Source organism: Danio rerio, chromosome 23 (assembly GCF_052040795.2).
Source record: "Danio rerio strain M-AB ecotype USA chromosome 23, GRCz13ab, whole genome shotgun sequence".
NCBI classification, from domain to species: domain Eukaryota; kingdom Metazoa; phylum Chordata; class Actinopteri; order Cypriniformes; family Danionidae; genus Danio; species Danio rerio.
Window position 1 is genome coordinate 46756091 of NC_141043.1, and position 27674 is coordinate 46783764.

Here is a 27674-nt window from a genome sequence, read left to right on the forward strand (position 1 = left end):
TAAATTTGACATTAATAAGTGCAGCACTCGTGTAAACTTCTGATTTTTTTTATTTGACAAATCCTGAGAAATAAATACCAACTTCATCTTCAGTAAAACACCAACACAAAGCAATACAGTCAGTTGAAAGTCCCTCTTTCTCGGTTCGAGTAAAAATCTGGCAGATCTGTGTTTTTTAGATGTCAGATGTCTCACCTACAGAACATCTGTGTATGCACATGCACACGTACAAAAGGAAGACTGACAATTTATAGAAAAAAATAATAATAATTTAAGATACAGCAGTTCGTGATTAATATCTTTAATAAACATAAAAACAATTATATATTTTTTACAGGGAAATTCCACTACAGCATTAGTAACAATCTGCAGTAAAAAGTGCTTGGCATATTCTGTACTCTTTATCATGTGTACACACACACACACACACAGCCTGCTTCTTGAATTTTGGATTACTGACAATGGCTCGGCGAGGCAGTGGCGCAGTAGGTAGTGCTGCCACCTCACAGCAAGAAAGTTGCTGGGTCGCTGATTCGAACCTCGGCTCAGTTGGCGTTTCTGTGTGGAGTTTGCATGTTCTCCCTCCCTTCGCCTGGGTTTCCTCCGGGTGCTCCGGTTTCCCCCACAGTCCAAAGACATGCTGTAAAGGTGAATTGGGTAGGCTAAATTGTCTGTAGTGTATGAGTGTGTGTGTGTGTGGATGTTCCCCAGAGATGGGTTGCGGCTGGAAGGGCATCTGCTGCATAAAAAGTCCATTCCGCTGTTGTGACTCTGGATTAATAAAGGGACAAAACCGACAAGAAAATGAATGAATGAATGAATGACAATTGCTCAGAAGGTCCTGGATGTCAGTGAGAGTTGCAGAAATGTCCCATCACCATCCTGTGTGACAACTCTCAGTAGGATACACTGCAGGATCTTAGGCGGCATCTGTACAAAATAACCAACAATCATCAACATGTCGCTTAACATACAGTATATTAAAGTTAAATTAAATATGTTTATACTAGGCATGCCCCCTCCTCACATTCCCCTTTGCATAAGTTTCATGCATGGGTTATAAAGTAAACAAAAAAAAAAAAAAGAGAACATGAAGTGTAAATAAATATATTAAAAATTATTAAATGCACAAATCTATTAAAACAAAAGAGAGAAAGAACTGAGGTAAAATAAAATAAAACAGAAAATATGCTCCAAAAGAATCATAGTGATGAATATATATCAATGCCAATGATCTGCAAACAGAATGTAGTATAGATCAGTAGATTAAGAATCAAGTTTTATATTGTACATATTTAGCATTAACATTACCAGAATATGTAAATTAGAGAACATGCCACAAAGAAAAATATATTTTGTTATCTTTTATATCAATAAACTTCATGTGGTGGACTGTGTTGCTCGAAACTCTTTAAAGTTTACATTATTCTTTTAAGTGAATAAGACCACCAGCTGTACGATCAACCTGGAAAACGCCAACCCTAACACAGATAACATTTTTTAAAGGCTTTAAAACTTTATATCTCCTTAAAGGCCTTTAATTAAATGAATTACACATAATACGTAGCCCGTGAGGTGTACTGCACTATAATTTAACCATTTAGGCTACATGACAGAAGACGTGTACTTACCATGCAGAGATGAAAACCGGAATACATTACATCAACGTCAATATGTTTCCGTGAACCAAGGAAAGACAGTCCCGCCCACTTATGCGATCTGCGGGCTGCCACTGCGTTAAGTGGAATGTTCGTGATGTATGTGGTAGTGGTATGTATGTGGTATATATATGAAATAACACCAACATAAAACAAACTCTTACTAGAAGTGGACACGGTCTAGAAAGGTTTGTCAGTTTACTTTCCTCAACAGAGGTCTTAAGACACTTTAAACACACCAAATGGGGATCAAACGTATTTTACGGAAGTGTACTGGAATAAATGATAAAATACTAACCTATAATTGTAACGTTAAACATCCGATTTCTCCTTATGCCTTGTGTATCTATGATCTCCATGTCATAAGCCCCTTCATCACTAATGTCGGCATCTGGACAAGTTAAAGAGACGCCAATCTTTCCAGACTCGAGTGAAAATCTTGTTGAGTTCAATTTTTTGCATCCATCTCTTTTCTTTTAAGATGAACAGTAACGGAGGACATCAGCTCCGTCTTTCTGTACAGTCACCCGAATAATATTCTCCAGAGGAGTATAGAGGTTTAGCTTGATGTTGTCTCCGCGCTTCACCTCCACCATCTCACTCACAGCACCTGATAAAAATAACATTTATTCCATAAACAATCGAGTGACATATCTACGCGTGTATTTTTAAAAGAAAAAACGGCAATACGTATCAGACAACTTTTAAACTTTACCGACCGGTGATGATGATGAAAGTCAGGAACGTGAAGAAATAAAAGAAGAAGCGCATTTTCCTACGATCGGTTTGTATCTTTATCTGACTGAAAAAATATGTATATTATCGCATAACGTTGTCTAACTCGTTAGTAAACGTAAGTGTTAAAGTGACTTAGTCCGTTAAACAAAATGCAGATCCATCCGGCGCGAGCCAGCCGCCAAACAAACTGCCTACCGACTGTACCCCGCACATACTCCCTATCCGTCTCCCCCTCCCTCTCTCTCTCTCTCCCTCTCTCTCACTCACTCACTCACTCACTCACTCACTCACTCACTCACGTTTCTCACTCACTCACCGACTCTCACATTTCACATTTTATTGGCATGACAAATAACTACATTCGTATTGCCAAAGCAGTGCAGCGTCGCTGTATACAAACAAGACAGTGCAAAAAGGGCAGGGGTCTGTTCTTCACCACTTCCGTCAGCAACCTAGCTTTCCCATGTGATCTCCCATCAGTGGGCGACCATGTGAGAGATGCAGAGAGCTAGCTGCTGGTAAGCTGAAAGCCACTTATACTATACTGATAGACAACATGGAGAATACAAACACAAATATTATTAATGACAATATTTTTATGTTCACTGCAAGCTGCACAAATTATGCTAAACCACAAGTGTTCACATTGTTTTGTCCAACCAACTGTAATATTGTTTCAAGATCCTAATATTCTCTTCCTTCTCTGCAATTTTACAAATGATGGACCAATAATAAAGAATGGTTGGAAATCTGATAGAAATTTACAAGATGACTGCTATGAATTTGCCAAGATTATCGCTCATTTGAGGAAGTAAATTCAGCTTATTACACTTCCTCTTACGGATGACTTTGAGCGTGTTTTTTTCTCCAGAGAGGGGAATGGAAAAAAAAGGCATCTTTGAAAAAGCCACAACGCCACAGAGGAACTATGATTGAGAAGTAGATTGGGCTGCATGAGAGGAAAAATGATGCACCTCTATGCAGACAAAGTCATCAAAAGAAAAAAAGTTCATAAGTTCATTCATTCATTCACTTTCTTTTCGGCTTAGTCTCTTTATTAATCAGGGGTAACCACAGTGGAATGAACCGCCAACTTTTCCAGCACGTTTTTACGCAGCAGATGCCCTTTCAACCGCAACTCATCTCTGAAACATCTACACACATTCATTCACACTCGTACACTGCGGACAATTTAGCCTACCCAATTCACCTGTACCGCATGTGTTTGGACTGTGGGGGAAACCGAAGCACCTGGAGAAAGTCATAAGTTTTTCTTGTTTATTTTGTAGTATAAGACAAGGCCGTCTTTAACAAGACATTGCTTTGCATTTCAATGCATCACAAGATAGCACAGTGAGTTGAATCTTAGCAGAAGACCACACCGGTTGGCACTCCTGTCAGCTAAGAACAGGAAACTGAGGCTACAATTCACACAGACTCACCAAAACTGGACAATAGAAGATTGGAGAAACGTTGCCTGCTCTGACGAGTCTCCATTTCTGCTGCAACATTCGGATGCTCGGGTCAGAATTTGGCATCAACAACATGAAAGCATGGATCCATCCTGCCTTGTATCAGCGGTTCAGGCTGGTGGTTGGTGGTGTCATGGTGTGGGGGAGATTTTCTTGGCACACTTTGGGCCCATTAGTACCAATTGATTGGTTTCTTAAACATGACAATGAGTTTACTGTACTGAAATGGCCTCCACAGTCACCAGATCTCAATCCAATAGAGCACCTTTGAGATGTGGTGGAATGGATGATTCACATCATGGATGTGCAGCCGACAAATCTGCAGCAACTGCGTGATGCTATCATGTCAATATGGAGCAAAATCTCTGAGGAATATTTCCAGTATCTTGTTGAATCTACGCCACGAAGGATTAAAGCAGTTCTGAAGGCAAAATGGATCCAACCCAGTACTAGTAAGGTGTACCTATTAAAGCGGCCAATGAGTGTAAAGCGCTTAATACAACATAGTGCTCAGGATAGAGTCATGTAGCCTATGTTATATGTGATATATAAAATATTATATTTGATATAAATGCTGAAAATATGCTTTAGATATAAATGGAAGTGTATTAGTCATTTACCACTAACAAGTTGGTTATATGCCTAAAATCTGCCATTTATCACTAATCACAAGCGAGGGAAGGATGGAACGTGAGATTTACAGGCGGATTGGTGCAGCGGCAGCAGTAATGCGGTCGATGTACCGGTCCTTTGTGGTGAAGAAGGAGCTGAGCCGAAAGGCAAATCTCTCGATTTACCGGTCAATCTACGTTCCTACTCTCACCTATAGTCATAAGCTTTGGGTCAGAACCGATAGAACAAGATCTCGGATACAAGCGGCCAAATGAGTTTTATTCGCAAGATGGCAGGGCGCACCCTTATGGATAGGGTGAGGAGCTCTGACACCCGGGAGGAGCTCGGAGTAGAGCCGCTGCTCTTTCACATCCAGAGAAGTCAGCTCTGGCATCTGTTTCAGATGCCTCCTGGACGTCTACCTACGGAGGTGTTCCAGGCATGTCACACCAGGAGGAGTCCTCGGGGAAGACCCACGAACCTTGGGGTTACTAAGGCCGTACTCACACTAGGTACAGTTGCCTCGAACCGGGCCAAAGCACGCTTGTCCCCCCTCCCGTCTCCTCTGACGGCCCGCACTCACACCATATCGGGCCTCGGCACGCTTACGTCATCGCTGCTGCGCTGTTCAGTGAGAAGCGCTCTCTCACTCAGCAGCACAGTGGAGATTTCTCTAGTTATATCGTTTCAGTCGGTTTGTTATGCAGTGACATGCAGTCAAATATTTTGCCAAACAGTCCTTAGGGATGCGGTGACATGCAGTCAGATATTTCGCCGAACAGATCCGCCACTTTTGGCGCTCAAAAACAATCATAAAGCTCTCGTGCTGCAGGAATGAGGAGGTTTGCTGAAGGTGCAGCTGTCGTGCAGTGAGGGGTTTGCGTCTTTAATAATCTACGGCAGTTTGCGTTCACTGAACAGTAAGAATGATTAATAAATCCATATGAAACAACCCCTTAAAAGTCACGTCTCGCTTTCAGTTTCGGGCTTTGTCGTGTTTTGCACTCACACACAAGCGTACCGTGCCAAAGCCCAAGTGAACCGCGCTCAGGCACACCTCTTCCAACCGGGCCAGGGCCGGCCAAGTGAACCGTGCATGGTGTGAGTAGGCCCTATGTCTCTTGGCTGGCCTGGGAACACCTCGGGATCCCCCCTGGAGGAGCTGGAAGAAGAGCCTGGGGAGAGTGAAGTCTGGGGATCTCCTAAGGGTGCTTTCACACTAGCACTTTTGGTCCGCACCAGGGTTCGTTTGACGTCATAGTACGGTACGTTTAGCTTACTAGAGGTGGTCTGGGGTACGGTTCATGCGAACTCTGGTACGGTTCACTTCTGATGTGAATGCAATCGTACCAAATAACAGCCAACTGTACGACAAACTATTGTTTTCATAACATTCGTTCGTGTTTGTGTTTGTGTGTGTGTGTGTGTGTGTGTGTGTGTGTGTGTGTGTGTGTGTCATGTTTCGTACCTTGGTGACACGCGCGGGACTGAGCCAGGGCAAACACAGTGATACACAGTGATGTCGGCTTGTCTCCTCCAAAAACAGCTTCTGCAGACACTGTGTGATGTTCTGAATGTTTATAATATGTTTGCGGCAGATGGACGCGAGTTGCTTTATGTATGTCCAAAATCAAAAGCTTCAGTGAAAGCAGAATGACCGCAATGTGCGGAAGTCTTTCCATTTCGGCACTTGCTTTCGAGACCGTCACCTAGCAGCGGCCGTAAACAAAACAGCAGCTTGATGACGCAAGCGTACCGGGGTTCAGAAGGAAAAAAGACAGTGTGAACACAAACCAACCGAGGAGGTGGCAAGGGGAGACAATCGAACTTGGGTACGGTCCAGGCAAATAAACCAAGTGTGAAAGCACCCTAAGACTGCTGCCCCCGCGATCTGGCCCCAGATAAGCGCATGAAAATGATGATGATGATGACTAATCAAACACACCTGAACATGCTAATCAGAGTCTTCAGGATCACTAGAAATCTATAAGCAGGTGTGTTTGATTAGAGTTGGAGCTAAACTGTGCAGGACACCGGCCCTCCAGGACTGAGTTTGCCCACCCCTATTAAATAATAAATAAATACTAATGTACGTTTGCTCTGTTGCATTAAATAATATTAATTAATAATACATTTTTAAAACAAAAATCACAAAATAACGAAAATGGTATATTTTTATATCCGAGGGTATCGTATCAAAGTTGGAAATTCTAGTATCATGCCTACAAGTTATAACTATTGTAAACATGAATAAAAGCAATATTATTTTAATCATATATTTCTACTTTGTGTGTGTGTGTGTGTGTATCAGAAATCAAGATCATTGAATCTGTATAACTGTATAAACTAGTATTCATTCATTTATTTTCTTGTCGGCTTAGTCCCTTTATTAATTTGAGGTCACCACAGCAGTATGAACGGCCAACTTATCGAGCACATTTTTACGCAGCGAATGCCCTTCCAGCCGCAACCCATCTCTGGGAAACATCCACAAAACACTCATTCACACACTCATACACTACGGACAATTTAGCCTACCCAATTCACCTGTACCGCATGTCTTTAGATTGTGGGGGAAATCGAAGCACCTGGAGGAAACCCACACGAACGCAGGGAGAACATGCAAACTCCACACAGAAACGCCAACTGAGCCGAGGATCGAACCAGCAACCCAGTAACCTTCTTGCTGTGAGGTGACAGCACTACCTACTGCGCCACTGCCTTGCCCCACTAGTAATCACTGTCAAAAAAAAGATCACGGTGCGGAAATACAAAGTAGATGTCTGGTAAGTTACAAATGTCAACACAAAACTAATAATATGGGATCAAATCAAAATGATTCAGGATAATAATCACTAACAGCAAAGCATGTACCATTTTATTGTAAAGCTGATGCTTATTCTATTCCGAAAGCATCAGTCTCTGACCCTGCCACAGAAAAGCAGCACATTAGTAATAGATTAACATATTGTTGTGATTTCAGAAAGGAGAGAGAATGCAGTAGCAGCGCTGCTCAAAATGGACCTGGTACAATCCCGAGTTTAACAGAAGATGAAAAATGACGGGCTGGCGCCACTTGCTGGCCACTCGAGTTATTTCAAGCCTTTCCAACTGCATTTCTAACTTTTCCAGCACTTTGTAGTGAATTACATATTTATATGATGCATTACGTACTTCTGCTACACCACATTATATCAGATGCTGTTTGATAAAGCGGGAAATATGATAGCATGTTTGCCCCAAGCCTTTGATTAACACTGAAATAATCATTTATATCTCTTAATTGTCATTTACTCACATCTCAAATATTACATTTTCCATCTTAAATACAGAAACACCTTTTTTATTAAATTAATAAAACATTAAATACTGTGTAAAATAAATGCAAGGAATTATGCCTCTTAAGGTCAAAAGTATGACATCAATCATTCAATCTATCTATCTATCTATCTATCTATCTATCTATCTATCTATCTATCTATCTATCTATCTATCTATCTATCTATCTATCTATCTATCTGAGCAATTCCACGCAAATGTCAACCTTGCCATGAATATTTTCACCAAAATATTTAAACCGTTTCTAAGATTTTTGTGTAGGCTTGTATTAACAGTACTTAAGAAACACTTTAACATGTCTCTGACAATGTTTTCAAACTATTATACTTAATTTACTAAAGTCACACAAGTGGTAATTTCACATCAGTCACAGAAATACATCACATCCATAATAACGCTTTTTCTTCATAAATGCAAATATATTTATTAAAACAAAATCAATAATAGTTGTTCTATAGAGAGCCAACTTTTATTCTTTTGATGAGCATTGTTTCTTTTGGGTTGTGCAGGTTAATTTACAGAATCTCTACAAAGTTATACACGTTATACAAAGCATTAAGTATATTTCCCACACGTGTAGTAGCTTATCGTTATTATTATCTTCACCATCGCCGCAATACACCAGGTTTTTTAATAAATAAGACCTTATAAAAACCTTCAAAAGATGATGAAACTGTTGACTGTTAACAGACTGTTAACAGACTGTTAACAGACAAATTATTATGAACTCACAAACTCTTTGACCCTATGAGTTATGAAACCTGACCCACACACACCGTCTGACAACAGCAAAGCATTCCTCACACACAGGAAAACGTTACCACATACAAAACATTATCAAGCAAGAAAGAGAAAAGCTCATGTGAACGCACACAAAACAGTGTAAACAAGCAACGTTCACATTAGTATGAATGCCAGCACTTACCTGATATGCTGAAAATGTCAGTTTTTCCGAACTCCGTCCAGCGCTACCGTTTTGTGTTTGCAAGACACAGTTACAGGAGCATGTTGTTGACATCATTCCTGAAGCATTTCCGGCATCTTTATCTTGGCAGTTTTTCAGTTCTTCTGTCTGGCTGTTGTGGAAAATCTTAATCAACATGACAGCTGGCTGATCTGTGGTTGAAATTCAGTGTAACGCCAGGGCCCGGTTTTTCAAAAGTAATTCACTGGGATTTTGGATAAGGGATTGGATCAAATCTTGAAAATGGGGTTTTCAAAAGAAAAACCGGATTACCTAATCGGATTAGATCACGTAATCCAACCTTGGTTTTGATCCGGATCAAACCTTTACTTTGGGTTTTTCAGACTTTTTTTTGTAGGATCTGGATCACTTCGATCCAAAAAACCTGGATTAAACTGATCCTATCAGAAGGGTGGATTTAGCGTGGATTTCATGCCCAAAATGTAATGAAAACCTAAAAAATGTATTAAATAATACTATTTTTGGATCATGCAGTATCTTACGAGATATACTATTTATTCATAAGGTTTTAATTTCATTTGTTCATCTGTCAGGCTATAGTGAGTATAGGATTTAACGTATTCAGCCTTTCAGTAAAGGCCTACAGCAAAGTAGAAATAGCTTGACCTCATAAAATAATCCCCTAAACAGCTGTCAAAACTGACCAAAAACAATACATTTTATTCTGTTAATAATTTATATATATATATATATATATATATATATATATATATATATATATATATATATATATATATATATATATATATATATATTCATCACAATGGAAAATATTTTTGTTTTTAGAATATTTATTAGTGATGCATGCAATGATTACATAATAACCAAAAAAAAATTGTCAAGAATGGCAATCGCTGATTTTTGATATCACGATCAACAATTGCAAAAATAGACTGAAAGGGCAGAAGCACAGCTTCGTCTGGCAGAGAAACAACTGACTCTGACCAAAATGCAGCAAACCAAGGCCAATGACTTGAGATCCGCCTCCTAAAGGCTGCGCTCAGACAAGCTGCTCTCTCCACATCAGATGAGGAAGTCTGAAATTATTGTGGAGTTTTTGACATTAAGTCCTTTTTTAATTTACATCTATATTTGGAACTTATTATAAATATCCTCAATGTTCAGTGTTGTAGGTCTCAGATGAGCCGAATGCTGAAAGAGGATGGGGTGGGGTTTTTCTTGTTTTTATTATTTATTATTATTATTATTTTAATAATTATTCAATTTTCTTAGTTTTCATTTCAAATAAAAATAAAGTTATATTGGCCCCACGCTAACTATTCTACTTGTCGCTCTTTACATATCTACAGTTCTACATTGTGATGTCCTATCCTGTTTGAGCGCTGGTTATCCAGATTTAGTGATCCTGAAAAGTTCCTATACGGATCAGATTGATCCAATCCAATGTTGCTTTGAAAAACTGGCTCAAAAAGTAAGCTGGATTACGTGATCACGGATCGGAAAAACAGGATTACTAAATCTGGATCAATTTTATCCGGATTAAACCTTTTGAAAAACCGGGCCCTGGAGACTGCTTTGACCACCAAGCGTTAAAGTCTGTGTGAGATCAAAAATACAATGCTTATTTTGATAAATCACATTGTTAATCTTTAGGTGAACAATTAATGCGTGCAAGTTAATCCAATGAAATTACGTTTGTTACGGAAGTCTGAGCATTTGATTTAGACGTAAAGTCACTTTGACGGTGGCGGTCACAATATTCGTAATCACAGATATATACACATATCACATACGACCCTACGCATTCGTCGGCACCGCTGCCATATTGGTACAGTGCTCTCCGGACAAAAGTTATCCAAGACTAAAGCCAACTGAAGATGTTGGACTTTAGCGCTGCGCACAGGTGTAGTAACGACTAAAAAAGAATAAAGGGTTAAAGGGTATTTCATAGGTAAGATTTATTTTTTTACGTTTTTATTTTATGAACGTTTGTGCTGAACAAGTTATGTTATTGATGATAGTCACTTACTGCACTGACCATGAGGCAAAGTAGCACCAACTCGCACTAAATACCAGGCTTACGCTAGTTTTGTTAAATAAAATCAGCAAACAATGTAAATGAAGTATGACAAGATGCTGCAGTGCTACAAACTTGTATTATTGCTGGCTAAGTGAGCAAGACATTCATAACGGAGATTCATTCACAAGCTAATCGCTCCCTCTGTTAGAAAGAGTAGTGAAAGCAGGAGAGGAGGTGTGTTTTAGGACATGGACTAGATCAAATTTAACAGGGAGGTAGGATAATACATTTCCACACACAAACACATGCTCTTTGTCCCGTGATCACTTATCCATTAATGTGTGATGCAAAATAATAACTTTCATACTTTACAAAAAAATATTTGCATACTGACCTCCCGATCACAGATATATGCATATACGCGTATATATCTCTAGCTCTGGATGGACAGTCCTCTACTGCATCTTGGTCCCACAATCATTTTAAAAGAGCGCTACCCTGTACTAAAATGGTGGCTAATGTAAATATCTATGGCCTCTGCATTTGGATTTAACGGTTATTATCTGACGCCAGCCACAATATTCCTAAACACGTCCTTCTTACACTGGTTTGCTATTAGGTAATGATGTTTAAAAAGAAAGCCCCGCCCCCTACTCAATATTCAGTTTCACTTGAAAGTACATGCAAGTGTCATACATCAACATTCATTCCTTCATTTTCTTTTCGGCTTAGTTCGTTTATTAATCTGGGGTCACCACAGCGGAATGAACCGCCAACTTATCCAGCATATGTTTTACACAGCGGATGCCCTTCCAGCCGCAACCCATCACTTGGAAACATCCATACAATCATACACACACACACACACACACACACACACACACACACACACACACACACACACACGGTCACTTTTAGCTTACCCAGATACATTACAAGAATCAGCCATAAACCACAGCACCAGCCATCTTCAGACCAGAGCTCTGTCCTAATAATCAAGGTGCAGTTCAGTTTTAGAATATTAACCACTTTAGTTTAACAGCATGAACATTAATGCGTTGTTAATTTAACATAAGAAATGATTTGGAGGGAGTTTGGCCACTTCCTATTTCATAGATGCTTCACAATCTCATTTAAATGACCCACTGATGATACAACAATCCAGTACTGCTGTTTAACAAATAATCATCAATAATCATATACAAAACAAAGATGATAAATAATTTGCTATGTAAAATAATATGTTATATATAAACAATTTCTATACATGTATATATAAAAATATCTATCTATCTATCCATCCATCCATCCATCCATCCATCCATCCATCCATCTATCCATCCATCCATCCATCCATCCATCCATCCATCCATCCATCTATCTATCTATCTATCTATCTATCTATCTATCTATCTATCTATCTATCTATCTATCTATCTATCTATCTATCTATCTATCTATCTATCTATCCATCTGTCTATCTATCCATCCATCCATCCATCCATCCATCCATCCATCCATCTATCTATCTATCTATCTATCTATCTATCTATCTATCTATCTATCTATCTATCTATCTATCTATCTATCTATCTATCTATCCATCCATCCATCCATCCATCCGTCTATCCATCCATCCGTCTATCCATCTATCTATCTATCTATCCATCCATCCATCCATCCATCTATCTATCTATCCATCTATCTATGCATCCATCCATCTATCTATGCATCCATCCATCCATCCATCCATCCATCCATCCATCCATCCATTTATCTATCTATCTATCTATCTATCTATCTATCTATCTATCTATCTATCTATCTATCTATCTATCTATCTATCTATCTATCTATCTATCTATCTATCTATCTATCTATCTATCTATCCATTCATCCATCTATGCATCTTTTTATCTATTGATCAATGTATCTCTGTCGATCAATGCATCTATCTATATCTGTCTGTCCATCCGTCCGTCCATCTATCTTTCTATCAAATACAATACACACAAAATTATTATATAACCTTTCATTTTGTTAGCGATTAGTCACAATTATTCATTTAAAAACTCTAAAATTCATTAAATTAATTGAAGGATTCACTCAAACCAGAAAGCAGTTAGTTAAATGTGTTGAGTTGTATTTAATGAAAAGACACTGTAAAACATACAGTGACCACAGAAGAAAACCCAACCAGACTGTATATCCTTTATTCACAAACACGAGCGCATCTGTTGCGTTTCATCAGCAAAATAATCAAACGCCTCTGAGTTTGTAACCAAAATATAATCACAGTTTTCCTAATTGATTCCTCCAGATATCGGTCTACAGCAGTGATGGGGTTTAAAACTGAATCCTCATCTTTAGTCTCCTCCCAAAACCAAAATGAAGCCAAATTATTATCCGAGCAGTAAAAACTAAAAACCTACAGGTATCAGACAAAGCAAAAGAGAGTCGCTTTCCACAGCAAAGTCACGGCAAAACAAAATCTCGGCGTCGGATTTAGTGATGAGTGGACCGGCGGGTTTTGGAAATCTCCATACGCTTGTTATTGTTATCATTAATCCGCTCTGCTCTGCTCTGCTCTGCCAGTGTCTGTGAGTCTCAGAAATGAAATGTTCAGTCGGTGGAAAACAGATCTCCAGCAGACGGCAGCGGAGCCAGGCCGCCCGTCACATTCGGGAGCAGAGAAAGATCTGGAAGACTCTGGATGTGTGATTTCAGCTCCTTCCTCACTTGTGTGACACGAGCCAGTTTCTGCTTGTATTCCTGCAAAAACACACCGGATAAATCAACACACAAGGGCTGCACCATATTGGAAACATCTGATATGGTGATATTTAATTTTTCTGTGATAAATATTGCGATATGAAGTGTCTTGAAGAATATCTAGTCAAATATTACGTGCTGTCATCATGGCAAAGATTAAAGAAATCAGGTATAAGAAAAGAGTCATTAAAACTGTCGTTTAGAAATGTGTTGAAGAAAATCTTCTCTCAGTTAAACAGAACTTGTAAGAACTGGTAAAAATTGAGTTTAAGTGAGATTTTCCTTAAAGGAGAAATAAAGCACTCAGTCAAGTTTACTTTATTTTGTATACTTTAATGAAAATATATTAAACAAACTCGATTAATGCAACCATTTAGAACAAAATGGAGTGTTTTACTATAAATTTTAGACCTAGGGCGCCGCCAGCTTGGAATGTTGCTGTGTCTGACGTCACGGGGTTGGTTCCGTTCCCTCGGCTAAACATATACAGTAAAAGTAAAGAAGATTGTAAAGCCTAATTTAACCCAAAAGGTGAAGTTGTGGATTTGCTGCTGCAAATACAAGCATCAGATGTGTGTCTAATGTAAAGTTATATATATTTATTCTATTTTTTTTTTTCTATTTTAAGTAAAGAACGGAACAACCCTGTGACGTCAGACACCTCGACATTCCAAGATGGCGGCTCCCTAGGTCTAAAATCTATAGTTAAAAAACGCTGTTTTCTGCTAAATGGTTACAGTAATAGAGTTTAACATAGTTTCATTAAAGTGTAAATCCCATGTACAAAATAATATAAACTTGACCGAGTGCTTCATTTCCCATTTAAAACAAGCTAAATAATCTACCAATAAGGTAAGCAATAATGTGATTAAGCCAAAACAAGATTTTACTTACATCACTGGCTGGTTATTTTGCTTGTTTTAAGGAAAAACTCTCTTCATTGTCATTTTATTTAGGAAGACACGACAATAATTTCTATTTGTCTAGAAAAATTTCTCGATTTAAGAATTATTTATTTGGCATGCTTTAAGTTTTTTTTTTAAATGTATTTATTAAAATTATTATTATATTTTTTTATTTCTCTGATTTTGAGGTTTTCTTCTCTCTTTGCTTTTGGTTAAGTAAAAAAAGTTTGTTAATGTTTGTACAATATGATTTATAATAATAATAATAATAATAATAATAATAATAATACCTTTTATTTAGGTGCCTGTCTAGACACTCAAGGCCACCAAACAAGACAACAAGGACAGTCAGTTCAAATAAAAACACAATATAAAAGTCAATAAAATGCAAAAAAAATAAAAATAAAAATTGTTTTACACATACAGTTGAAGTCAGAATTATTCACCCTCCTGTATTTTCTTCTTTCTCTATTATTTCCCAAATGATGTTAAACAGATTCAGGAAATTTTCACAGTATTTCCTCTAATATTTTTTCCTCTATAGAAAGTCCTATTTGTTTTATTTTTGGCAAGAATCAAAGCAGTTTTTAATTTTTTAAAAGTCAACATTATTCGCCCCCTAAAGCAATATTTGTTTTTGGATAGTCTACAGAACAAACCACTGTTATACAATGACTTGCCTAATTACCCTAACCGTACCCTAATTAACCTAGTTAAGCCTTTAAATGTCACTTTAAGCTGTATAGAAGTGTCTTGAATAAACATCTAGTCAAATATTATTTACTGTCATCATGACAAAGATGAAATAAATCAGTTAATAGAAATGAGTTATAAAACTATTATGTTTAGAAATGTGTTGGAAACGATCTCTCTGTTAAACATAAATTGAGGGGAAAAAAAGATGTGTATGTGGTACCTCCAGCTTCTTCTCTCTTTCGTTGAGCGCGTCTTTCTGGCTCTGTATGTATTCGGTCAGCATTCGGGCCAGTTGTCTGCGGTCCTCCAGCTCCGCGGCCAGACGTCCATTATATTCAGCCAGCAGCAGACAGGCCTCGTCCACCGTCTTTGACAGCTTATCTGCTGCCTGTTTATCTGCTGACACAAACAACAACCAAACGAAGAGATTCATGCAAACCACAATGAGCAAGATAATGATCGAGTCAACACATTTCTGCTTTATATTAGTATATCCTCAAACACGTTAGCATTCACACGATAAACGCAAAATAGCCCCAATGTACATTAAACATTGAGGGTTTTTGATAATTAGCTTCGATGCATTGAGTAACACAGCTATAAGTGAATGAAAACATCCAGCTGAGGGTTAAATCTAAAAGTGCAGCATGTTTAAAACTATTGATTCTTTAGCAAAATAGTTGACTCAGAGTTACATATTACATAACCATTACACACTGTGATAAAGCCTGGTTTGTTAGTTCGTTGGCTCATATTGCTTTATCAATACAACCAAACTGCTCCAGAGTTCGTATCAACCAAGGCGAGACCATCTCATTCAGGCGATCTCAGTCCGACTGACTTGGTGCGGATCAGAACACGATTACACTATTCACATATTTCCAAACGAACTGAGCTGACAGGACAAACGTGCCAAGATAAGAAACAAACGGCTAGGTGTGAAAGCACCCTTAAACTTGATCTTAACCTGTTATCTTCTCCAGCAGAGAGACGTCCTGCACCTCCTGCGGAAGAGATGCGATCTTCTGTCTGACGGCGGCGTCTCCTGAAGCAGCGTTTTCTAGATCCTGCAGAGCTTTCACCAGGTCCTCCGTCTGCCAGATCAACACAATCAAGACATTAAGACTCAATCCCAATTATATTGTATAACCCCTACTTCAAATATACCCCTAAGAAATAGGACAGCACTACTACATCATCAAATGCCGTCGCAAACTCTTTCTTTAAATGAGATCGATGATGCCGACTGCTGTAGATTTTCCAGTTGTGCTCTTTTTTTTTGGTCTTTATCTTCAGGAAATCACCAAAAGCAACAATATTATGTTATCATATCGATACAATGCGGCAATAAGCTCATAACTGTACACCGTGTATTTACACCGTGGCCATATTCATCAATTTAAACACATAAACAACATTAACATTATAGCAGACACTGTATAAAGCCCATTCTCAGCCACTACACTTTTCTGACAGGGTATTCCAGTGTCATCAGATGTGAAAGTATGTTGTGGGAATACAATACAGGAGTTATTATTGTAGATTATAGCCGCATTTAGCATGAGCGTAAAACACTAACACCGTTATGAATGTAGGAATGCAACGATTAACTGATTTCACTATTAACTAGAGGTGTGAACCTATACTGGTCTCACGGTTCGGTTCGGTTACGATTATCATGTCTTCGATTCGGTTCAATTCGATATCTCGGTGCATCACGGTGCATTGACGATGCTTTCCAATACAATGTTATATTTTAGGGGGAGGCTATAACATGCTGTCTGTATAAACACACAGAGACACAACACCACAGTCTCTCATTCAAACACATTCACAAACATAGACAGCACCAAAGAAACAAACAAACACACGCACGCACGCACACACGCACACACTTAAGCCCTCGCAACAGGGAGAGCTCGCGCTGAGCGGAGCAGAAAAAGGAAAAAAACGGAAAAAAAAATAAGCACTTTTCCGACGGTCCCTTGCTGAGAGCCCCTCTCAGCGCCAGCTCTCCCGGCTAAACAAATATTGCGAGGGCTTAAATGGAGCAGTGGTCGTAATATCGAGCGAAAAAAATAAAAAAAGACAGCTGTGAAACATAACCAGCTTCGTCTTTTTGTAGGAAACACACTTAAGATCTTTTTAGGGTAAGAGGTTTTTGAGTTATTGCCGTCTGTAACTGAATGTGTGTCAGGAATTTTAAAAACAAAAAGAACTGAACCGCGCTCATTTCTGGCGCCTCCTGGATATACAGCACCCTTAGCATTTGCCTATGGTGCCTATGCCACGGACCGGCCCCGAGTTGGCTGAGTGTTGTAAATACTCGCGCTCACCTCCCTCGCGACAGAGCGCATAGGAGATAAATGACGTCAGTACATAATAACCGGTTATGATTATTACTGAACCGATACCGAATTGTCCGCGTCTGCATCGCGGTGCACCGAAGAAACAATTTTGACACCCCTACTAGTAACCGCGCTTTAATTCGTCATGGTTAATTAATCGTGAAAGCTTCTCAACACCGTCATTCTGCATGGAACAAAACTGAAGCAACTTGAAGTGATGACAACTGAGTGCTAGTTTGAAGTTCTGAGCTTGTACACCATGCACACTGGATTAACTAGGGCTGTGGCTGTTAACTAAAGGCCAGTCACAGTTCTTTATTTTGTTATTTCCAATAGAGGCGCGTGGCTTGGATATATGGAGCGACTGACTCATGGTTTCCAGATGCATCTACTAGTTGAAAGAATGCCGTGAGGGCCTGAGGAAAAAAAAATATAAAATAAAAAATACAAAACAATTTTGTTATATAGTTGATCAAAAGTGCCTTTCAGACAGAGGTTCAGCAGCCTTTGAATACATTTCTTCACTGTAAAAGGGAACTACTTAGCTATTATGCAACTTAGATTTACATTTGATAAATACTACTTATTTATTAATTTATTTATATATTTTTTTTTTAATTGTTTATTTTACTCATTTAAATTTTATTTATGTTAAATCTTTTGCATGTTTTAAATTTATTAATTTATTTTGAATTAATTTATTACAATTTTATTTATTTCTATACTTTCATTTATTTTTAATTTATTTATTTATTTTAATTTTATTTATTTACATTTAATTTATTTATTTTAAATTCATAAAAAATTATATTAATTTATAAAAATTCTATATATGTATTTTTTGTAATTTATTTTATTTTATTTATTAAAAATGTATTAATTAGTTTTGTTTATTTTAATTTTATTTATTAATTTATTTAAATTAAATTTATTTATTTATTTAAATTTTCTTTAATTTATTGACATTTATTTTCAGTGTAAAATTATTACTTATGTTTAAATGACAAAGCTTTTTTTACTTATTTTTAAGTTTAAAGAGAATTGGACTATTGTTTGTTTTTTATTATTGTTTCGTCTCGCATTATTTGATTACTGAGCAGCAATAAACAACACTTAGACTATAATCGCACAACCAATATCTATAATCCTTGCATCCCCATATGAATGTAATAAAACATACTTGTTTGCAGTAAAAATTCTTAATAATGCCAAAAAATAATGCAATAAATTTGTGCATCTCCTGACTCGCGTGTGCGGTCATGTTGCTGTTGTAGCTGCTGTATTCTTGGAAATTTTTGTACTTCTTGGTTTCAAACGTGGTCCTGGAAAATCTCAGGGTTTCAAGGGCTATCTAGCTATTCCCCTTAGCCCTACGCCTACAAGCTAAAGAGAGTTGGGACACCCCAACCCTTTCAAGGGAATGCGCTAAAGGGGTAAGGGGTAGAACTGGGATTGGGCCTAAATATTTGTTAAAGAGTTGACTGGCTATGTTCAAAAATTACATACTTCCCCTACTGTATAGTATGTGAAAAACATTAAGTGAGCAGAGTAGTGTTCAAATTCATAGCATTCGAAAAACAGTACGACCTACTACTACTGTTGGGATTGTGTAGTGTGCATCAAGTGGTCAGTACTCTATCCCATAATGCAGTGTGAGAGAATTCATAAACATAGAATGAAAGGACGCAACTGACACAGGTAGGTGCTGTGAGATGTAGTACAGTTGGTGTGTGAATTATTAGTTCTCCTGTGAGCAGACGTAAATCATACCAGCTGTGGAGCGGCTGCGTCTGTCTCGCGGGGAGAGTAATGACCTCTGTAATCATCATCTTCCTCCTCTTCTTCCTCCTGGACCTTCTGGTAGCTCCGCTTCAAGTTTTTTCTGTCATCTGCAACATTTATATCACGTTGTTTAAGAACAGATTATTACTTAAATGATAAACTAAACCAAAAATTTTGAAATACTCCATGGGTAAGTATGAAAAGTTTAGTTTTAGGGTTTAAATACATTTAAAAACTTTTATTTTAAGTAATAAAATTTAAGGTTTTAGATTATTATCATTTTTTTGTAAAATTATATAGTTATCAGTTTTAAAGTGTGCGTATTTTAATAAATGTTATGCACAGTCAGGGCTTTACATTATCACCCGGCAACAGCAGGTAGATTTCAGTTGTGGCGGGTTAGACAGCCACCCCCACTAGCCACTTTGCCTGGCTCAAAGTCATTTTTAAATTGCCAGTGCTGGCTCGTCATCACTACAGATTAGACTGTTAGTTTGTGTATATGCGTATAAATGTGATCCTAGAATCGAGAAGCAGCTGCTTTTCGCGCGAGCAAAGGAAAACAGGTGAATAGCGAATGAGAGGATCACGCGCACGCTGAGACAGGTGCTGTTTCTAAATATGTGTTCTTCAGTGCCCTTGTGTTCTCGTGATCTCGTGTAAAGTCATCATCAGCTGCCAAAGTTCAGTTTCAATACTCAAAACTGCAAGAACAGAGGATGTGTGAAACTTCCCGGATATGATCTTGATATCGAGGATGCACTGATGCAGACTTGAGCACCGAACTCGCTCTGGAAGTCCCAGAAGTCATTGTGACTGGAGGTGGGAAGCACAGAATTTAATTTAGATTTATTATTAAAGTTCAGAGATTTAACTTATTTACCTCAGGAGTTAAATAGGAATAAACACATTAAGAGTGTTTGTTTGCTGAAATTCCTATTAAAATATGTTTTATTTATATTGTGCAGAGTATATTGACAATGTTTTTATGCAAAGTATATACTTTGATAAGAGGGAAAACAATAAATGGTCGTATGAATGCTGTAATGTTTAAATAATTTACCATTTAAAATGCGTGAAGGTCATGTGACCATCAGGAAGAACACAGCATCTCATTTCTCACAGGACGCGCTCTCTGTTCTCGTGGTCTCCTGAGTTTGCTCTTCTGAGAAGACCTGGCAATACCGCTCTCCACAAGAAGGCAAGTCCGCTTTCTGCGTTCTTGGAATTGAGAAACAGCCAGGCTTTCCTCACTACCTGACGAGGGCTTTAGTGTCGTGTGCACAGATGATTTGATGCGAGCGAGTCTTTCAAAGCTCCTGTGCTGTTTCCTCACTCAAAGCAACTGTGCCAGGAAATGAAACCAGTGCGATGCTCGTGCACCCACAGTCCTTCAAGGGCTCGAGATTTTTGTAAGCAGCAGCAGTCACTTTGGCTTTAATCATTCTTTGAACAGATTAATAATTAATAATAACATTAACCGTGTGTGCGGCATCATCCTTTCATTATCGCGCACACAATATTTTTACCTGCTTTCTTTTGCTTGCTGTTATTTTTGTTAATATAGTTTAATAATCTTCCTTTATTATAATATTGCTTTAATATGTTGTTGTATGCATAGTTAACTGGTGATCTGGGATCCTGAGCCAGAACAGAACACTGTATATAGTTTTAGGGTGCTTTCACACATACACTTTTGTTTCGGAACGTGTCTCGTTTGCCCAGTTAGCGCGGTTCGTTTGGCATATGTGAACAGGGCAATCGTGCTGTTCTGCGCCAAAGTAATCGCTCTGAGATCGCTTGAATGAGGTGGTCTCGGCTCGATTGAAATGAACACTGGAGCGGTTCGATTGCAGTGAGAAAGCGATCCGATCCGAGCGCGGTTATATCACAGTGTTTTATGGATTTGTAATAGACGTACGGCTATATGAAGAGAGAATTAAGAGTAGGGCGGGAAGTTTCGCAAGTCTTCGGATGCCCGCAAACGAGTGATGATCTCCCGGTAATCTTGCCTCTCCCTCCCGGTCCTCAAATAGGCATCGTCGCACACCCTTCTCACACCTCCCCAGCGCATCTCTCCTTAGTCACGTCGCACGCGCGCTCCCTGTCAATCACCACCAAACCACCACCTCTCCTGACAGCTGCGCGGGACGCTGCAAAATAAACCCTGACACTCTGACCAATGTAAGGGGAGTTTACTCACACGTTAGTTGTTAGCTCTTTTGGTCCGATTAGAAACTTTGCAGTGTGAAAGAACCGCTCCAAGAGCAAAGAGCAACAATGTAACATTTATAATCTCTGTTTCAGAACAACTAAATCGAGAATATATATATATTTTAAAATATCAGCTGTTTTGTTGAATAAAAACTGTATGTACAGCAGTATTTTGCTTGTTTTGACACATCATTTAAAATTTGTGTGTAATGTGTAATGTGATGTGTAAAACATATGCTGGATAAGTTGGCGGTTTATTCCGCTGTGGCAACCTCTGACAAATAGGGAACTAAGCTGAAGGAAAATGAATGAATAAATGTTATGGAAATATTATGTCCTTAAATACGAACATTCTAGTCACAAATACCTAATAAACGTCATATTTTCAGATGAACTGTTGTTTTAAGTGGTCTCTTATGTTCCCCACAGTGTTGTGTGTAAATATTGGAGCATACCTGCATTTCTCTGACCTGCGGTTTTGTGTTTGGGACTTTCGGAGTCGTCGATGGTCAGTTTGAGCTGCTGGATGAAGTCTGGACGATAAAGGTTTCTCTCCTGCCAGATAGTCAACAATCTATCCATCTGTTTCTTACAGCCGTCGTCTCCATCTCTGCAACAGAAACACACACATATACAGTTGAAACCAGAAGTTTACATACACTCTTAAAAATACCCATTTTTTTCTTAAATGTCTGCTGGTAAATCACACTAAATGTTTGCTATTTTAGGTCCGTTAGGATTGCCTAAATGATTTACATTTGCTAAATGCCAGAACAATGAGAGAATTTTTTTTGAAAATTTTTTATTAATTTCTAGACAGTCAAAAGTTTACACGCATTTCCTTGGTATTTTTTTTGCTTTGCTTTTAAACTTAATAACTTTAGTCAAATGTTTTGGGTCTCCTTCCACAAGCTTCTCACAATAGTTTGCAGGAATTTTGGCCCATTCCTCCTGACAGAATTGGTGTAACTGAGTCAGATTTGTTGGCTGTCTTGCTCGCACAAGCTTTTTCAACTCTGCCCACAAATTTTCTATAGGATTGAGTTCAGGGCTTTGTGATGGCCACTCCAAAACATTCACTCCGTTGTCCTTAAGGCACATTTGAACTAATTTGGCAGTGCGCTTAGGGTCATGGTCTGTTTGGAAGACCCGTTTGTGGCCAAGTGTTAATTTCCTGGCTGATGTCTTGAGATGTTGCTTCAGTATTTCTACATAATGCTCTTTCTTCATGATGCCATCTATGCTGTGAAGTGGACCAGTCCCTCCTGCAGCAAAACAGCCCCACAACATGATGCTGCCGTCCCCTTACTTCACAGTTGGGATGGTGTTCATAGGCTTTTAAGCTTTCCTCTTTCTTCTCCAAATATAACAGTGGCCATTATGGCCAAACAGTTCAATCTTAGCTCCATCAGAGCACAGGACATGTCTCCAACAATTACTCTTTTTCCCAGTGTAATTTAGCAAATTGTAATCTGGCTGTTTTGTTGATTCTGGCTTGTTGATTTTCCCATGTTGTCACACAAGGAAGCAGTGTGTTTGAGGTTTTCCTTTAATACTTTTCTACAGTTGTGCCTCCAATTAACGCAAATGTTGTCAATTAGCCAATCAGAAACTTCCAAAACCTTGACTCTATCATCTGAGCTTTTTTAGAGGCATAATTATCTTATTGTGTGTAAACTTGACTCTCAAGAAAAGTTTAACAATTTCTCAACAAATATCTCTCTCATTATTCTGCTATTAAGCAGAACAACAACTAATGTGACAATCCTAACTTACCTAAAAGAGAAAAAGATCAGTCACATTAACATCTAACTTTTTTAAAAATGGTTATGAGCCTTTTTAAACAGTTGATGTAAACTTCTGCTTTCAACTGTATATGTTCAGTAGAAGCCAGAATTATTAGCCCCCCTGAATATTTTCCCCCCAATTTCTGTTTAACGGAGAGCAGATTTTTTTCCCAACACATTTCTAATCATAAGTTTTAATAACTCATTTCTAATAACTGATTTCTTTTATATTTGCCATGATGACAGCACATAATATTTGACTAGACATTCTCCAAGACACTAGTATTCAGTTGAGTGGCATTTAAAGGCTTAACAAGGTTAATTAGGGTAAAGTTAGGGTAATCAGGCAAGTCATTGTATAACAGTGATTTGTTCTAGAGACAAGCCAAAATAAATATTGTTTAAAGGGGTTAATCAGTTTGACCTTAAAATGGCGTTAAATCAATTAAAAACTGCTTTTTTTCAAGCTGAAATAAAACAAACAAGACTTTCTCTAGAGGATAAATATTATCTGACATACTGTGAAAAACTCCTGAATTTGTTAAACATCATTTGGGAAATACTTGAGAAAAATGCACAGGAGGGCGAATAACTTCAACTATATCTATGCTTTTGAAAACGAACAACAAAAAGCATTAATGAGGGTTTGTTTACCTGGCCACGTGTGAACAGGCATCAATCAGGACGCCTTCGAAGTCTTTTGCGAACTCTGGACCCTTTTTCTTACTGTTCTGAATCACATCATTGGCCAGATACAAGAACGTCAACTTCCTGCTGCTTTTAGCTGAAAAACAAACACATCATCACTATTACCTTTATTTATTAGTGTTTTAATGCCATATAAGCAGCATTAGCTAAACCCACACTAAATATACAATATATAACATGCAATCATATCGGTTTCTTCTTAATAAACGTTCATTGTACAAAAAAACACCAACACTGACTGAACAGAGTCAAACACAATCTTTTAGCTTGATTGATGATAATTATGGCGGCATAGTGGTTAGCACTGTCTCCTCACAGCAAAAAGGTCGCTGATTCGAGTCCCGGCTGGGTCAGTTGGCGTTTCTGTGTGGAGTTTGCATGTTCTCCCCGTGTTGGCATGGGTTTCCCCGGGGTACTCCGGTTTCCCCCACAAGTCCAAGCACATGTGGTATAAGGGAATTGAACAAGCTCAATTGGCTGTAGTATACGAGTATATGAATGTGAGAGAGTATGGGTGTATCTGAACCATGCCAGGCCCGTTTCCCGGATCGTTTGAAAAGTGTGAGTGTTCTGAATCGGCCTTAGGCATGATTCAGTTGGCCAGCCCTGGCCCGGATGGAAGAGGTGTGCTAGAGCGCAGTTCATTTGGGCTTACAGTGCGAGTGCAAAGTGCGCCTGAGCTCCAAACTGAAGACGAGACATGACTTTTACGGGACTGTTTCATATGGATTTATCAATCATTCTTACTGTTTAATGAACACAAACTATTGTAGATTATTAAACCCCTCACTGCACGACAGTTGCACCTCCAGCAAACCTTTTAATACGTGACGCACGAAGACTTTTAAGTCGAAATAAGGCGAAATATTTGACTGTGTGTCACTGCATATCGAACCATTTAATGCAATAACTAAAGCAACCACCACTGAGCTCCCCAGAGTGCTTCTCTTCTGTTAAACTAAAGAGCGCATCATCGATGACGTAAGCGTGCTCAGGCGTGAATGCTATATGAGTGCGGGCCGTCGGAGGAGACGTTAAACTACTCAACAAATGCTTACTTAATCCCAATTACAAGCCATATGCACAGCAAACATGGTTAATTTTTGCCATTTACCTTTGTTAGATCATACTGATGAATTAATGTGCTTCTCGTTTTTTTTTTTTTTTTAAAACCAACAGATTTTTTTTTGTATTGTTCCCACAATGGTCATGGACATCATCATCCGAAGCTCCTCTCTCTCTTCCACAATCAATTGCAAGGCCTTCGCAGCAGATAATCTTTTGGCCATCTTGATCAGTTTTGATAAGGAACCACACTGGCAAAGTCTTATTTATAGTACTATGCCCCTAATTCGCAGATGGGACAGGATATGAGTGCTTTCACACCTGTGAATCGATTCAGTTGTTCTAAACAAGGATTACAATTGTTACATTGTTGCTCTTTGCTCTTGGAGCGGTTCACTTTCACACTGCAAAGTTACTAATCGGACCAAAAGAGCTAAAACAAGTCACGTGCGAGTAAACTCTCCTCACATTGGTCAGAGTGTCAGGGTTTATTTTGCAGCGTCCCGCTCAGCTGTCAGGAGAGGTGGTGGTTTGGTGGTGTTTGACAGGGTGCGCGCGACGTGTCTGAAGAGTAAGGAGAGATGAGGTGGGGAGGGGTGAGAAGGGTGCGCGACGTAGCCTATTTGAGGACCGGGAGGGAGATGCGAGATTGCCAGGAGATCATCACTCGTTTGCGGGCATCCGGAGACTCGCAAAAGTTCCCGCCATACTCATAATTCTCTCTTCATATAGCCGTAAGCCTATTACATATCCATAAAACACTGTGATATAACCGCGCTCGGATCGGATCGCTTTCTCACTGCAATCGAACCGCTCCAGAGTTCGTTTCAATCGAGCCGAGACCACCTCACTTAAGCGATCTCGGAGCGATTGATTTGGCGCGGACTCGAGAGCGATTGGTGGATTCACATATGCTAAACGAACCGCACTAACTGGGCAAACAAGACAGGTTCCGAAACAAAAGTGTAGGTGTGAAAGCACCCTTATTATACCTGGGTCTAGTGAACCCGAACACCTTGTATGTAATGTAAATGTCTGGGTGGAGGTACATTATGCGGTCATTGAAAATTTGTTCGGAATTATGATCTTCACAGAAAATAGGCCAAAGCCAAAGAACTTCAGGTTGAAAAAATAATTCATTGTTTAATAAAAAAAAAAAATAAAAAAAAAAACGAAAAGGGTCTCACAGACCCGAACACCATACAAGGGTTAATAATATAATAACGCTAATACTGAGATGGTTAGGGCATTTTAGAATGACCAAAACAACATTTCAGATGTTTTACAATGTGCTCCGCCTGATGGTTTGTCCATTCACACACGTTTTTATCATCACATGATCTCATATATCAAAATCACATGACTTTTTTATGCACATAAAATCGTTTCCATCTTAGTTTATTGCGCATCTTTTCGTATCAAATAAAAGTTAATTCGACTTAGTTATGCGCAAAGGTTTTTTATTCGCATTTTCAAAATGTATGTGCCTCTTGGTGTTTGCATTAACCAGTGTTTTTATGCACATATCCAAACTTTGCATAGAAATATGTGGATGGAAACATAGCTACTCTGTGTGTGTGTGTTGTAGTGTGTGCTAGTAGTTTCTGTGGAGTAAAAGTTTTTTTATAGCTGGCGGGTCAAAATAGACCCAAAGGACAACTGTTGTACTCTAAATGTGCACAGCCTTCATGAAAAAAGACAATGTACAATAAATGTTTAAGGTCATTTTAGAAAAGTAAGTATATGGGCCATTTTTGACCCGGGTTAAGCTTCAGTGAATGAGTGTCTCTCTCACCCTTCTTCAGCTCTCTGTGCCAGACGCGCACGATGAGCGCTGCATGTTTGCGATGGTGAATGATCCACAGAGACAGAGTCTGGACGCTCTGCTGGGAGTTACTCAGTTCAGACAGTTTCTTCTCCAGCGCAGACTCGGAGAAAGACGACATGCTGACCGCTCGCGCTCACCAAACAACCCTGAAAACAGCACAACAGACCTGATCATTAACATAAGATGCATTTAACATAAGGGGAAACACAAGGTCAAAAGTTGATATCAAACTATGGAAAAGAAAGTGAAGCTCAATAGTCAAAGCGTACACGCCTGTTTGGTATGTTGTACTCAAAAACTAGCTGCTTGTTCAAACTACTCATTTAGAACGAGCTGAAACACCATTTTTAAGTTTTTGGGGACAACTTATTCGTTTTATGTCCAATCAACTTAATTCATTCATGTTTTCCCAACACAAATAGATTGTGTGGAACCCAGCGTTTGTATAATTATGCCCACATGGAATCTGTGCCAGCAAAAAGTGTGCAGATTTTTGAGCCAATCAATCAGTACATTTATTTACTCAAGTAAATGTGGAAACATCTATTTATTGAATTATATATATTAATTTCAGTAATATTACAGAATAATGTGCACATTTAGATGATTGTTACACAATAAAGTTTGTAAAGTAGTATTTCCTGACATTTAGTAAAGCTATTATTTCATAATCTCACCGTAGTTTCGTTTACCAAACAAGTGATTTTAAGTGGATTTGAGTAGTAAACATTAAGTAGACGTTTTTATTTATTTATTGCCACATCAGCAACTTATGGCTATTTCG

General features: G+C 38.5%; 1 protein-coding gene and 1 long non-coding RNA gene across 15 annotated transcripts in view; both read right to left on the minus strand.

The window, feature by feature from the left end:
* Nucleotides 1-285: 285 nt before the first annotated feature.
* LOC137489155 (uncharacterized) lies at nucleotides 286-2585 on the minus strand. 2 transcript variants are annotated; one of them, XR_015524064.1, is made up of 4 exons: nucleotides 2378-2585; nucleotides 1957-2268; nucleotides 1632-1732; nucleotides 286-930 (listed from the first exon to the last, which is right to left on the minus strand). It is a non-coding gene; the product is annotated as an uncharacterized LOC137489155 (long non-coding RNA). The 2 variants fall into 2 exon arrangements; XR_015524063.1 differs by lacking the exon at nucleotides 1632-1732.
* Nucleotides 2586-12907: 10322 nt separating this feature from the next.
* Nucleotides 12908-27674, minus strand: part of rprd1b (regulation of nuclear pre-mRNA domain containing 1B) — a 46743-nt gene continuing 31976 nt past the window's right edge. For 4 of the 13 annotated variants that reach the window (XM_087305134.1, XM_087305135.1, XM_087305136.1 and 1 more), the window contains 7 exons: nucleotides 26858-27036; nucleotides 23944-24073; nucleotides 21973-22112; nucleotides 19277-19395; nucleotides 16126-16252; nucleotides 15379-15554; nucleotides 12908-13557 (listed from right to left, as the gene is read on the minus strand). In XM_087305134.1, coding sequence (XP_087161260.1) covers nucleotides 13408-13557; nucleotides 15379-15554; nucleotides 16126-16252; nucleotides 19277-19395; nucleotides 21973-22112; nucleotides 23944-24073; nucleotides 26858-27008 — 993 coding nt within the window. In that variant the 5' untranslated portion in view covers nucleotides 27009-27036 and the 3' untranslated portion in view covers nucleotides 12908-13407. 13 annotated transcript variants of the gene reach the window in all.